Raw genomic sequence first — 15,734 nt, forward strand, 5'->3', positions numbered from 1 at the left:
TGGGGGGGGGTTGTGGGGAGAAAGGAACCCTTCTGCATTGCTGGTGGGAGTGCAGACTGGTGCAACCACTGTGGAAGTCAGTATGGAGATACCTCAAAGACTAGGACTAGAGGTCCTATTTGACCTAGCTATTCCCCTGCTGGGTATCTTCCCAAAAGAATTAAAAGAATCATATCACAGTGATATATGTGCACCCATGTTCATAGTAGCACAGTTTGTAATAGCTAAAGCTTGGAAGCAGCCCAAGTGCCCATCAACTGGAAACTGGATAAAGAAAATGTAGTTTTTTTAATAAAATAGAGTACTACTCAGCCATAACGAATGAAAAACTAGAGTCATTTATAGCTAAATGGATGAATATCGAGGCCATACTCTTAAGTGAAATAAATAGGACGCACATGTGTAAATACCGAATAGTTTCACTAGTATGAGAAACTGATAGTGTAAACAAGGGTTAAAATGATTAAAATGAATAATTGATCATTTGAAATAGGAAAAAAAGGTCCAAAGACGAAGGAGTGAAGGGAGGGGAAGGGGAAAAGAAAAGAGGGAAAGGAAAGGCTATGAGAAAAGAAAAAAAAATGGAAATGAAATCTATGTAAATAGGGAAGGGCAGAGAGGGTGAAGGGTGCACAGGTAATGGGGAAAAAAAAAAGAACCAAGATATATCATGTACAGGTACAAACACCCAATGATAAATGTAAACGAATTGTATACCTAAAATGTACCAATGAAAGAACTAAAAAAAAAAAAGAAAAGAAAAAAGAGTTCTTCAAACAGACATTTTGGCCTTGCTTCCCTCTAAGAGCTTTCAAAGGTGACCATTTTATTCCATTCTTTAGTGCTAATGTGCAGATTTAATGCCTATATAAATCTGAGAGTTCCTTCTCTACTAAAGCTAAAAAATTCAAAGCTAAAGATTATACAAATGAAAAATCAGTAACATTTGTTGCCTAAGACCAAGTAACATAGCCATATATAACCTTTCCATATTAAGTACACAATATTTAAGACTCCAAAAACTAGAGGCTTCTAAGAAATCTTAAATTGGAAGAAATCTTGGAAATCACCTAGCTGAAACTCTTCCCAAAGTAGTAATTTCCTCCACAATCTGGACTCCTCCACAGACATATCTGAGCTCATCTTAGATGGAAGTCCTTTTAGGTGCTGGAGGACATGAGCAACTTCATTAATCCCCTACTATGCTCATGGCCCTCTCTGAGTTGATGCACCTCAAGCTAGCAGTGGCTTGAGAAACCAAATTGGTTGTAGTGTTCTGGAGATTAAATCTGTTAACTGGACCAGGGACTAGTGTTCAACCAAAGGAAGCTATACGAGGGATCAAGCATGCCATCCTGAAGTAGCTTATCCCCAAACTCTGCCAAATAAGAGAATCTTGAATGTCACTGTGGAAGATCCACTGTTACAGAAGCAAATGCTAGGTACACCTGAACCCAGGTCTGGCTCCATTCCTGAGCAACACTGGGGTGTTGTTTCAGTTCTCTAGCATGGAAACACTGAGTCAGCCGTGACCCTGAGGAAGCTTTAATGGCTCCTTACCACTTTACTTCTTGAACACCTTATACTAAGCACTGTTGGAAAAATGAGATCAGTGTGTCTCTTCCTTATAAAAGTAGCCTATCACTTTCATGCTGAGCCAGTTGCAATTGTCATCTACTTGAATTCAGCTATAGATGTTCTGGTTCTAGAATTCCATCACATGATGTTGTTCATGTTTTCACTCAAGCCTAAGTCTTCCTTCCTCCACAGGTCTATCAATGGCTCCTTACCAGATGGTTATTTTCTTGTGAGCTAGATAGTTTTCAGTAAGTCTTCATCCCTCCTGAAGGATCCCTAACTGGTTATCTCCCTCCAAGCACCATGTAAGCTTTTAAGTTCCATACCATTTTTAATAACCCTGTCACAATCTCAGCTTATACTAAACTGTGTCTAATTAAACCACCTATGCATTTTTCTCTTGTAAATCACAGTCAAGCTTGTACCTACATAATAGATTTTTAAATCTATATGATGATCCATACATTTTTATTCACATTTATCTATTGGACTTCAGCTCACATCCTGCTTCTATTATGCCTGATAAAAGATACTCCTAGGTCATGGTCAATGATGAGTTCCAAAAGCATGTGGGTTTTTTTCCAAGTCATGAATAGATACGGTGAACAGAATACGATCAAGGAGAGAAAACATTGAGATGGCACCAGATGTTCTCCTGTGGCCTTCTCTGAATGGGATGGGGACACTGGGGTACAGTAGCTACAGCAATGACAGATGCACACACAGGGGCCACGCACTTCCTGCTGCTTACAAAAGTGGAGAAAAATAATTGAGTATGAAATATAGTCACCTATTGTTATAATACTTCAGGGTTACAGAGTCCGTTTAGGCATAGCTTTAGGTTGATATTTCATTCCCAGGATCTTACTGGAGTCAGAGTGGCAAAGTGATGAATAATCACTTCAAAATAGCCTTTAAATGCCCTGCTTTAGAGAAATAGGGTCAATCTCAGCTCTTAAACTATTTTAAAACAGAGCTACGCTGCCTTGTGGGAAAGTAAAAAAGTAGGGGTTATCCTATTGGGGTGTGAGAAGAAGGAGGAAATGCCAAGTGTTTCTTATTCAAGAAGTTTCCCACTGGAGAATCTATGAGGGAAATGATATGCATATAAATATGGTGAATGAACAGAGAGGCAAGTCCTAAGTTATAAAGCCATTAAAAAATACTTTCCATACCACAGATATCAAACATCAGATTTCACAATTTATCAAAGTGCTAAATGAAACCTGGTAAAGTTTTAAGCCTCCTGAAGTTTCTTTTAGGAAACAAACAAATATGCACGTGACACATTAAACCTATTTTCTAGCAATATATCTCTAAGAATTTCACTTTAAAAGATGGATAAAAGATATACTAAATGGAAAACAACTCACATTTGGTATAAGTAATTTAGGTATATGAAACTCAGTTTACTAAAATTCCCTCAGAAAATAGAGACAAACACATTATTTTCCATTGACTTAAATCTTTGATTTTCCTCTAGAGGCAACAAATATTCTCTCTCTCTCCTTCTCTCTCTCTCTCTTTTTGTGATACTTGGAAACAAATCCAGGATCTTGAAAGCACTCTTCCACTGAGCTCCATCCTTGGCCCAGTTTACACCATTTTTTATTCAAACTCAATGGGAGGAATAATTAAATCAGCTTACTGATTGTTCCAGGAGACTCTGGGTCCCAGAACAATGAGGCCAGTGAAAACATTATTTTGATGTTTACTAGGTAATGGACAGACTGATTTACAGAGAAAGTCTCGGGCTATGTATACTTTATTTTCAAAAGATTATTAGTATAATCAGAAGGCAAAATTTAAACTTTTGAAGAATCCATTGTTGAATAGTGCATACAGTACAAAGATCTATATTTTTCAATATTAATGTCAATATGAATGACTGCAAGGCCCTAGGGCAGGAACTACTTGTTATGAAAACAAGACATGAAAAAATGTAAGTCTAGAATACAAGGTTAATGTAGTATGTGCAAGGAGCATCAAATCGGGATTGGTAAGAACTGGAGCTAGAATATTTGAGTTCTTATCCAGATCCCTAGAATGGTGATGATAAAACCCAATCCACAGGATCACTGCAGGAATCAAAGGATGATGCAGGTAAAAGGTACCTATATAGACCTGCCTAAGCATTAAATGTTTCTCCTAGTAGATAGTAAGCTCCTTAAAATGAGAATTAATCTTATCTTTTTAAATGCCTTTTACCTGGTAAAATCTCAGACATACAAGTTACGTGAATAGCTGGACAAAATAGATTTTATAATATGCAAATGTAAGCTTAACATAGTTTATGCTAAAATATAAAAGTAAATAAAATATAAATGGGTCACACATATTATATATTTGTTCATTCTGTATGTATAATATATATAACAAATATGTACAGTCATGCACTACTTAGTGATAAGGACATGTTTTGAGAAATGTGTCAGTAAGTATAGCATGTACTTAGAGTTATATCATCACTAGGAGATATAATTTTATGGGACCAGTAACATATATGCAATCTATCATTGACTAAAACATCATTATATGGTATAAGAGTGTATGTGATTTAACAGTTCAATATATTGTATCAGCAGAAAATATAAGTGAACTGTGATCTTTTAATCCAATCGATCACAATCAAAGCACCTGAGATTTGCTGAAATGAAAAGCAAATTTCTACTTTGGAGTGTTTATCTTAGATGTTCACTGCAGTGTGTTGCTATTCCTGTCAAATATATTGTCATACATGAATACTCATTAGCAAACCTTCCTGAATGCAGTCTGAATTTTGTTTGCAGTCCAAAACACTGTATCAAAATCAGTGCCCTCACTTTGACAATTTCTATCTATTTGACAATTATATCAATTTTATAAAGGAAGTCTAGGAAAATAATTGAAAGAAGGTGAGTTACCTAGGTCTGTAGAGGCAATAGCATAGGTGTTTTGTTTGAACTTTTTTGGCTTGAATGAATATTCTCATACAAGGGTCAAAATACAGTACAGACGTGTAGGCTCTGAAAGACCATGTCTCTGGAAATCTGGAAGAGAAAATATCAAATCCCACAATGCAGAGGTTACAACATTGATTTCTCTTTAGAATGAAAAATCAGTTTTTATATAGGGACTTTCAGGAAATTTTCTTCTAAAATGAATGAGGTCACAAACACCAGGAAATCTTGCAACACTCATTTTATTAAACAGCTTCTAAATACAAGGTCCTACACAAATTACCTTCACTTTATTTAGAACTAAACTTTTTCTTCATACTGTATGATGCTAAGTAAGGTTATATAATCAACAGAAAATATACTTTCCATTAAAGCAACTGGCTCAGAAGCATAAAATCAAGTAAAATAAACGAGACACTCCCCCCATTCAAACATCACTAAAAGAATCTAGGCCAGTTGTGGTGAACCTATGGCACATATCCCTCAGCAGGCTGTTTGTATCACTGAAAGTTCCAAAATGTTCACCATCACTGATCTAGGCTCACATGAATAATAGGCATTTCCACTAAGTCATTATAAACAAAGAAATACAGTTAAAAGGTTTCATTTGCTTTTAGGATTATGAACAAGCAATATAAAGCTTTCATCTGTAAGTGAAATAAGAACCAAAATAAATATTATGGCTATCTGACAACAGGATAAGCAAAGACAGGGGAAAATATAGGATGAGAAGACATTGAAGCAAAAGTAGAAATATGTAAATAACTCATTAAGAAAGCTACCCTTAACTGAAAGTGTAAATAAGGATCAAAAGGGATAACAGATATTGTGAAACAGGAAGAAAAGGTCCAAAAGGGAAGGGGAAGTGGGAGGGATTATGGAAAGGAAAGAAGGGAAAGGAATTAATATGAGAAAAGGAAAAACTGGAAACAAAGTCTTTGTAAATAGAGAGGGCTGGAGGGGTTGAAAGGAGGCCAGGGGAATGGGAAAAAATAAGAACCAAGATAGATTATGTAAAGGTACAAATTTCCAATGATGAATGTCATTATATTGTATATGTAAAATGTACCAATAAAATTAATTTAAAAAAAAGAAAACTACCCTTGTGAAACCGCATGCTGTTAGCAAATCACTTGACACTGTATACTAACTCCAGAGACCTTCTATACTAAAGTCCATTTGTGAACTATAATCTCCAATTCAACAAGAAATAAAGATCAAAAATAAGCCTAGCCACGTTTAAGAAGTAATATTCTCCACTTCTAGATGATAGAAAATGCTACTATAGATGTTTTCAAGGTTCAACAGAGAGCAGAGAGCAGTAAACCCATCATTATTTCACAGTCCTTTCTCAGTGCAGAGACAAAGAGAAGGGCAGGGAGCTACAAGGTCTGTCTAAGGAGGACTGCTCAACAGGATGACACCATTGCCAGGGGCCAAGAAAGAAAGGACAGAACTCTAAGGAATTTTCAAAAATGAAGATGAAGCCACAAGAAATTTGAAGGTTTCCTGGTCAGATATAGGCTCCTTCAGGCACTCTGTGAAACTCAATAAAAGGTCAGGAATGCCTTTTAGTTGTTTAAAAAGAAATTCTCTTACAGGAAGCCTAGAGTAAAATTTCCTGATATAAATTATATGACAGTGTCTAGTCTGCGGCTATTATTCCATAAATACTAATGCGTTTTTAATGTAACAAAAGAGGCTGGCTGCATTAAGATGTTGCACTACAATAACGTGGCTGCTTTTAGCATACTAGAAGCTGCAAAATTAAGCATCTCTTCAAGTACAAAAGAAAAGAAAAGGCTTCTTGGGATGCTATAAACATTCCAAGAGCTTTTGCTGTTGTTAAACTCTTTTCTGGATCTTCTGAACCGAAATTGCCTTAGAGCTAGTAGCTCCTCCTTTTCACTCTCCTCAAACTTGACACATCTCTATCATTTAAAGATGAAAGTTAAAAGTCATTCAGAACCAAGTTTGACAATTTGAGAAACATGGGTTAAACAAATTTTGATTTGCATATATAGTTTTGATGTATACATATACATATACACACATACGTATTTTATATGTGTAATATGAACAATAATACTTCTCTTTGACAATTCAATTTTTTGCTCATTCAATAAAGATTTATGGGTAAATACAGCATGCATGTTGGGGATCCTCAAGACCTCCTCTATGTTAGAAGACTCACTGGAAGGCCTTATGGGTCTCAGTACACAGATGTACATGGCTAAGATTTACTCCAGAGTTGCAGTAAAGAAATACAGAGGTTCATAGGGGAAAAGACATATGGAGTCTGAGTCTAGAGGAGTCCATCCTTTGGCTTTCTGATGTTCCCTTCCTCTCATGAAAGGTCACACAGATGACACTCTTCCCCCAGCAAGGAAAGCGCAGCAATATTTCCCAGCTATCTGCCTAGGAACGCTTCTTAGAGACCCAGTATCCAAAGTCACATAGTGAGCTTTTGCGTGCCCCATTATCAAAGCTCACAGTCACAGAAGGAAAATGGGTTGTCAGCATAAGTCATCCTATTCACATAATCTAGACATACAACTCACCTTTACCAGCTAGAAAAAGTTTTATAGCAGTGTTGGAAACTGTTTGTCACTCAAGTTGTTAAAAGCCAGCCATGGACCAAGTTTACAAGAAGCCTACGGGCAGATATCTGCCCTGTTCAATCTTTTCTACTCACATGCCTATTTTTGCAAGCTCCTGTTTACTTGTGACAAACAAAATGGTAATATCTCTAATTTGTGAGGTCTGCAATAGAAAAAAAAGCTAATTATGAAAACTGTAACTCTCAAACTTCTTATGATAACATGTAAGATCCTTCATGATTTGGTTCATCTTAACCCTCCAGCCTCATCTCTTGCCAGATTCCGTGAGCCATTTTAGGACCATTCTCAGTTCCCACACAAAGCACCATGCTTTCTCCTACCTAAGCTGTGGTGTATCCAATGCTTTGGTGACTCTTCATTAGCAACTTTTCATCCCTTGGGATGCAACCTTGAGACCTCACTTCCTCCCAAGGCTCCTCTTGAGGTGAAGATCTCTCCTCTGTGCCTCCCTTCACAGACTTTGCCACTTAGCCATCACTGCCTGCTTACCTGTTTCCTTATCAGGCTGTAAACTAAGAAGGCTAGATCCTCTTTGATCAATACTTGTTGAATGAATGAGACTTATTCAGGACTTTCTTGGCTTAATTTAGAATGAACACCAAAGAATTCCTCATAGGAGAAATAGTTTTCAACAAAAGATTAGCTTTTTTTATTTCAACGTTTATTTTTGTAAAGGAATGAATCTCCAAAATAGTTTCATAATATAAATGTCTTCCTTTTTTAAAAAGCCACTTTTCTTGCAAAAGAGCATGAACAAGATAAAGTCATTTTCTTTCTTACACCCTCCCCTTCTAGATAACCAATACATATTTAAGTGACTGCGATGTGGTCATCGATAAATTTAATGTTCAATTATCAATATTAATATTAGCTGCTTTTAAAATAAATACCTATATTTTACATTACTTTGTGAAAAATAAATGTACCTTTTATAAGCCATACAACCTCATTTCATCATTTAGTTATTGACTGAAAATTCAATTCCCATTTTTAAATGTTCTAGAACTTATCTAGCTCTAGCCACAGTGAACAATCAAATCAAATTAAATTAAGAGTCTTGATTACATTCAACCAGCCTCCTTTCATTATCATAACACAAACAATGAAAGTGAACCAAACATTTTCCTTCAAATTGGGAAACTGAATGGATTAAATCTTCTGGCTTGGGTTCAATTAAGTTCAAGTATTTACCACTAGTTGAATTAAACTTTTTCCTTAGGTTAAGAACAATCATTAAAGTCAAATGTTTGAGAAAAATAAATAAAGGCAACAAGAGTTAAATAATTCTATATTAGCACTGAAAAAAACAAAGTGAACATACACACACACACACACACACACAGTCATTTATTTTCATGTTAAAACAGTAATTTTGATAACCAGAATGCTTGGATTAAATTACCTTATTGCTTCCTGCTTTTTAAAGAAAGAAGTTCAAAGCACTCAAAGTGCTGAGTAAGCAAGTGTGAATGCAAACTGAGTAAAACACGAATACTGATTATTTTGTCACTTTGGTCTGGTCCAGAAGAGGCCTATTTTAGGAGCATGACAAAACATACTACATAAGAAGACTACTTATTAACGTCAGGTTCTGAACTTGGGAGATTTTACACATAAAAATAATATATTTCTCTTAGAAAAAATAAAAGGGAAGTGGACAGCAACATTAAAATGATTTTTCTTAAAGATCTCAACAATAGTATTAACCTAGTCCAGTGGTGGCAAACTTATACCACACATGCTGTAGTAGCTGTATCACTGAAAGCTCTAAAAGGCTCACCATCACTAGCCTAATAATTTATCAGTGTGAATTCTTAGAAGAATCTCATCCTTAAAGGAGGTCCACAATATCTGCCTTAAGCCTTACTAAAAAATAAAAAGAAATAAGGTGATAAAATGCTAAAATAGAAATAAGTGACATCCAAAAAAATCTTAAAATGCAGGAAGCATATTCCATGATCAAACTAATGAAAAATCCTCAAAATAAGTAAAATACTTCATCACTAGTAGATGACTGCATATCTAAAATAGAAAATGTCACTTTTAACAGCCTAGAGAAAAGATCATGTCAACAATTTGGAAATAAAAATTTACATAGGTGTTGACATAAGAAAAAAGTACAATACAAAAAAATGTTGAGAGTTACTTACAGATTTAAAAGTAGTTCCCATCTTTTCAGCAAAAATGGCAGCACACCAAGTGCACCAAATTATCACTGTCATATTTCCACAGAGAAAAATACTAATGCAGGCTATGAGATTTCTGAAAAGATTCACCACTATATCTGTAATTTTTATTTAAAACTTTAAGATTTTATCCATGCTTATAAATGCAGAAGAAAAGAGAAAATCTTGGAATAAAGACTAAACTTCAATTTCTTCTAAAAAGAAGAAAATATGACACCGAAACCCTGAATAACAATTATAGTTCATAAGGAAGGACAAGAACATGCCAATTCATCCTATTAGTAGATATAATGCTGGGTAGTAACGAAGATTGCTTATCTAGTCAAAGATGTTTGACAGACCACACTTTTAATCAAGTTTTCCATTCTGAAGACTGTTATTGGCTTTCTCTTTGATGAGGGAGATGACTTTTTTATTACTTAAATTCTTTTATTGGTACATTGTAGGTATACAACACATTTACATTTCTCATTGGGAACTTGTACATCTTGGTACATGGGAACATGATGCATCTTGGTTCTTATATTTTCCCCATTCCCAGCCCTCCTTTCACCCCCTCCATCCTTCCCTATTTACAAAGACTTTGTTTCCAGTTTTTCCATTTCTCATCATTTTTCCTTTCTCTTCTTTCCTTTCCCCTGCCCCTCCCACTACCCCATACCTAATGACATACATCATTGGAAATTTGCACCTTTACATAATCTCTCTTGGTTCTTATTTTTCACCCTTGCCCAGCCCTCCCTTCAACCCCTCCAACCCTCCCTATTTACAAAAATTTTGTTTCCATTTTTCCATTTTCTCATATTAATCCCTTTCCCTTCTTTCCTTTCCCCTAGCCCTCCCACTTCCCTTTCCACTTTACCCCTTTTCTTCCTATTTCACATTATCTACTATACCTTTTAGTCCTTATTTACACTTTCAGTTTCTCACACTAGAGAAACTATTTGGTATTTATACATGTGTGTCCTATTTATTTCACTTAAGAGTATCGCCTCAATGTGCATCCATTTAGTTATAAATGTCTCTAATTTCTCATTTTTTATGGCTGAGTAGTCCTCCATTTTATAAAGAAAAAAACACATTTTCTTTATCCAGTCTCCAGTTGTTGAGCATTTGGTCTGTTTCCAAGTTTTAGCTATTACAAATTGTGATACTATGAACATGGGTGCACATATATCACTGTGGTATGATTCTTTTAATTCTTTGGGGAAGATACCCAGCAGGGGAATACTGGGTCAAATAGGACCTCTAGTCCTAGTTCTTTGAGGTATTTCCATACTGATTTCCACAGTGGTTACACCAGTCTGCACTCCCCCTAACAATGAAGAGTTCCTTTCTCTCCACACCCCACCCAGCATTTGTTATTGGTTGATTTTATGATAGCAGCCATTCTTTCTGGAGTGAGGTGGAATCTCAGCATTGTTTTCATTGGCATCTCTCGAATGACAAGTGATGTTGAACATTTTTTCATGTATTTATTTGCTATTTCTACTTCCTTGTCTGAGAAATGTCTGTTCATTTCAGATGCCCATTTTCAGATTGGGTCTTTAAATTTGGGAGGTCTGATCTTTTTAAGTTCTTTACAACCTCGAGATAGTAGACCTTTGTCTGAGGAAGAGCAGGTGAAGATTTTTTCCCACAGTGTGGGTTGTCTCTTCACACTGCTGGTGGTTTCTCTTGCTGTGCAGAAGCTTTTTAATAAGAAGAGATCCCACTTGTTGATTGATTGTGCTACTTCACGGGCAACTGAGGTTTTGTTCATAAAATCTTTTCCTACACCAATGTCTTCAAGAGTTCTACCTAAACTCTGTTCCAACTGGTTCAGCGTTTCTATTTTAATATTTAGATCTTCAATCCATTTTGATTTTAGTTTAGTGCACAGTGAGAGATATAGGTCTAGTTTTAATCTTTGGCAAGGTGAAACCCAATTTTTCCAGCACCATTTATTAAAGAGGCTATCTTTCCTCCAGTGAGGTTGTTTGGCTCCTTTATCAAAGATGAGATGGCTGAGTGTGTCTGGCATTGTTTCTGCATCTTCTAATCTGTTCCACTGGTCCTCAGGTCTGTTTCTTTGCCAGGACCATGCTGTTTTTATCACAGTAGCTTTGTAGTATAATTTCAAGTTGGGGATTGTGGTATTCCCTGCCATGTCTCTGTTACCTAGAATTGCTTTTGCAATTCTGGGTCTCTTCTTGTTCCAAATGAATTTTTGGATTGTTTTCTCAAGGTCGGGGAAGTATGCTGCTGGGATCTCAATTGGAATTGCATTGAATCTGTATAGCAGTTTTGGAAGTATGGCCATTTTCACTATATTGATCCTTCCTACCCAGGAGCAGGGGATGTCTGTCCATTTTCTGATATCATCTTCAATCTGAGATAGATTACTTTGATGCACCCTTTAGGGATTTTGATCATCCACATGACATTCATCACATCCAAAACAATACAAGTAGAGATCCAGCAACACTGGATTACAAATTCCAGCCTGATGTAGGGTTCTGTTCCATACAAGGAATACAAGAAGCTATAGAAAGGAGGTATTACAGCAATCTGCACAATGAAGAACACCATTCTTATAAGAATTCCATTGATGACATTAGCTTTGGAAAACTTTGGATACTTCAGAGCTTCAAAGAACCACTGCTGATTCACAAAAGGGCTGGAAAGCTCTCCAAGCAGTCAAAAATTTGCAATGTACCCCAGCACTTAATATTTGAGTACAAAGCAGTATGAATACAGTGCTGCACAATGATGAATTATGAAAAATTTGTCACCAATCACTTTCCAATAGAAAATGAGAATCAACAAATCAGAAATGAGGTAGCCTTAAGCAGTAGCAATATTTAGTTTCACAAATGATGAATTGCCCCAAAGTGGATCAGCTCTAGTAGCTTCATCAAAGAAGAAAATATATAGGCCCAAAATCCCAACCACCAAAGAATGTCATGTAGACACTACCAGGTTTCAGCTGTCCCTGGGGCAGTGCACAGAGGAGCAACAGTTCACTGCAGCACAAGCAGCAAAAGCAACAAGGGAGAAAAGATCAGCTTTGATGACAATGCTAACAGTCTTTATAGATAAAGTAATTCACTTGAAAACTGACAATTGTGCTCAAGATGAAAGAAAAAAAAGCATTTATTCTCCACTCATAAGGAATTGCTTCACATACAGTTTCTCTTTCACTTTTGTAAAAATTGAAAAAAGAGAAAGAAGAAAACCTTATGAACATACACACACATATACACAGAGAATCACATAACAGACATTAAAAAGAGTATTTTAAGGCAGAAACTGGATTCTTAGTCTGTGGAACATGGGAGCATGAGACAGAATATGACAGGATAAGACAGAACAGAATTAGTGTTAGTGCCTCCTGCCTTGGATATTCAAAGTCAGTCTCCTGCTGCTGTTTTAAATATTGCTTTATGTGTGGGATATCATGAGTAGATTGGTATAGTGTGATCACAAAACAGTATTACGGGCACAACATGGGCAAGGTGAGACTTTGTGGCCAGTCACATCTCCTCTATTTAGTGATTCAGATGCTCAGTGGCTGGAGTCTGAGAATGTGAGATTTCTAAAGCTACCCCAGGATTTCTTTAACTCTGCCAGGTTTGGAAACTACTGCCCCGTAGACTGAGTGGACAGGTGGTATATAAGGCAGGTTAAATAAAATACAAAAACAAACTTACAGGTGTGTAGATCTAGGGCATCATCAAAGAAATACCCCCTTCATTTATCCACACTGGGCACACAGAAACAGATCCAATCTAGCCCAACAACTGACGGGCCTTTATGGATGGTTTGAGTGTTCCCATAAAACCTCATGTGGAAATTCACTCCCTGTTGTGGAACCATGTAACAATTAATTGACTGTGTCAACCTGAGTAAGAATCGCCCGACTAAAGAGGATCAGCATAGTTCTCCATGTGCCTGAGGAGATTTACTGAAGATTTTCGGGGATTTACTGGGTGTAAGTGACAGCAACCAATGGGCTTGTCGCCTAAATGGTATAAAAGGGAAACAAAGAAGGAAGGCTCACTTCTGTTTCTTTGGAGGAGCTCCAGTCTTCACCTTCACCTTGGACATCATTTCCTGGATTCCAGCACAGACTCTTCAGGCTTGCATTGCAGACCCTTCAGCCTCCTGATATAGACTTGCATGAGACACTATAATGAGCTCCAGGACTTCAACTGGATCCTTCAGATTGCTAGCACACAAACAGACCTTCTGCACTCTTCCACACCTGATTCTGTGGATGGCCTCTGTAAGCCAAATTTTGTAAATTCTTATGTATTTGTATATCTTGCATTAAATCTGTTTCTCTGGTAAGCATTGACTGATACAGATTTTGGTGCCAAGAGTGGGGTCATTTCTGTGACATTACCTGACCACGTGGCTCAGGTTGTCTTTAGAACTGGCTTGTGAGGGCTGGGGATTTAGCTCAGTGGTGCTGCTGCCTGCCTCGCAAGCGCAAGGTCCCGAGTTCAATCTCTGGTACCAAACAAAACAAAACAAACAAAAAAATAGAACTGGCTTGTGGAAGGAGTTTATAAAGGTTTGGAGATGCCAGATGAAGAAGTAGCCCTGGAATGCTTAGCTGTACTTGATGGAAGATTTTGGTCAGAGTTCAGAAAAACAGAATGCTGATAGAAATGCAGCCAGTAAAGACCAGGCTCAGGAGGTTTCAGTTAGGAGCAAGGACTGAATTGGCAGTTAGTCTCCAGACTGTGTATGTTATGCTTTGGCATAAAATTTGTCTGCATTTTGCTCATGTCCAGAGACTTTGCCTGAAACAGAGATTAAGGGAAGTGGGCTAATTAACCCTGTGGAAGAAATTTCAAGGCAGTCTAAGGTTGAGGCAGTGGCATGGCTACTGTTGGAGGCATTTAGTCACCTGTATCTTGAAAATCAAGAGCAAATAACCCAGAAGAATAATTTAAAGAGTTTTGAGTTTGGGCAGAAAGAAAGCTCCAGTAAAGTTGCAGCCTTCAAAGATGGAACAGTGGAGAACTTGTTTGCTGAAAGGATTAGCAATAAAAAGCCAAGAATTTTAGAAGAGGACAACAGAAAAGATGGCCTGAGTGCATTACAACAACCAGCAAGAGTCCATCCATTGCAGCCTAAACAGCTGCGGAGGTGAATGACTGCATTGAAAAGAGAGCCCCAGAGCACCATGTTCCAGAATGGCCATGGCCTAGTGAGTTTGTTCCTAGGGATTGGGTTCATAGTGCTCAGGCACTCGACCCCTACAGCCAAGATAGAAGGAAGCCTTACTGCTGCTCCATCTGGTGACAGACCTTGGCATCATCCATACTGTGCTTGTCCTAGGTACGTGCAGAATGCAAGAGTTGTGGAGTCAGGAAGGCTTCTACCCATAAGGAGCCCTGGGAGGCCAGGTAGAGTGCCCCCGAGAAGGCAGTGTGTAAAGCTGTGAATGTGAAGCTGAAGGTGCAGTGGAGATCCCAGGAGATTGGAGAAACCAGGATTGTCTGAGGAAAGCTGGAAGGAGTGAGTAAAGCTGGCCCAAGAGAGCTGCAACCGCCTGGCCCATAGGGGCTGAGCCACCCAGGCCCTTTGGAATTCACATCTTGCCACAGATTGTCTTGGATGCTGGACATGAAACTGCAGGACTTAATGTTTGCCCTGCTGAATTTTGGACTTGCTTTTATCCCATTCCTTTCTATCCCCCTATTTGTATCTTTTGGAGTGAGAATGTTTAATATATATATATATATATATGTGCGTGTTGGAGTGTTTAACTTTCTTTTCATTTGTACAAGGACGCACAGCTAAGAGTTTGCCTTAAATCTCAGAGGAGATTTTGGACTTGGACTTTTCAGCAATACTGAAAGTGTTAGGACTTTGGCAACTCTTTGAGATGGACTAAATGGCTTTTGTATAATAGAATGCACGAGTCTTTTGGGGGCCAGGGGCAGAATGTTATGGTTTGTGTCTAGATGTCTCCCCAAAGCCTCATGCACGCATAGGTGGGAAGTTTTGAAGGTGGCTGCATTAGAGTGTGTGATTCTGGGATGAAGGATGTGATGCTGGGATTAAGGTCGCTCCACCCTGGGTGTGGGTGACACCACCCAGAAGGTGGCTAGGCTGGATGGAATATAAACGGCCAGAAAAAAAACCTGCTTTGCTATTTCACTGCTTTGCTGCCTTCTGTCTGCCCTGCTTTGATACGGACTGTTTCTTCTCTGCAATACCCCTCTGCCATGCCACCCTGCCTTGGAGCCAGTTAACTATGGGCTGAGGACACTGCAAACTGTGAGTCAAAATAAACTGAGACAACTTATAAAGTCCATGACTCAGACATGACTCTAGATTCCAGACACTAGACTAAACTAGGTCTCTTTCACAGTATCCCAGAAGTGTCATATTTTATTCACGAAAATATTATA

At 37.7% G+C, this 15,734-nt stretch overlaps 1 protein-coding gene and 1 pseudogene across 1 annotated transcript in view; both read right to left on the reverse strand.

The window, feature by feature from the left end:
- Positions 1-15,734, reverse strand: part of Morc1 (MORC family CW-type zinc finger 1) — a 209,433-nt gene that overhangs the window by 128,881 nt on the left and 64,818 nt on the right. Inside the window, 1 exon segment of the mRNA XM_087215093.1 lies at positions 4,482-4,607. Within this exon segment, the coding sequence (XP_087071219.1) occupies positions 4,482-4,607 (126 nt within the window).
- LOC106009584 (TLC domain-containing protein 4 pseudogene) lies at positions 9,673-14,502 on the reverse strand (annotated as a pseudogene).

Source organism: Heterocephalus glaber, unplaced genomic scaffold, assembly GCF_053883595.1.
Source record: "Heterocephalus glaber isolate CG9 unplaced genomic scaffold, H.glaber_assembly_v1.0 deba00000122, whole genome shotgun sequence".
Lineage (NCBI taxonomy): Eukaryota > Metazoa > Chordata > Mammalia > Rodentia > Bathyergidae > Heterocephalus > Heterocephalus glaber.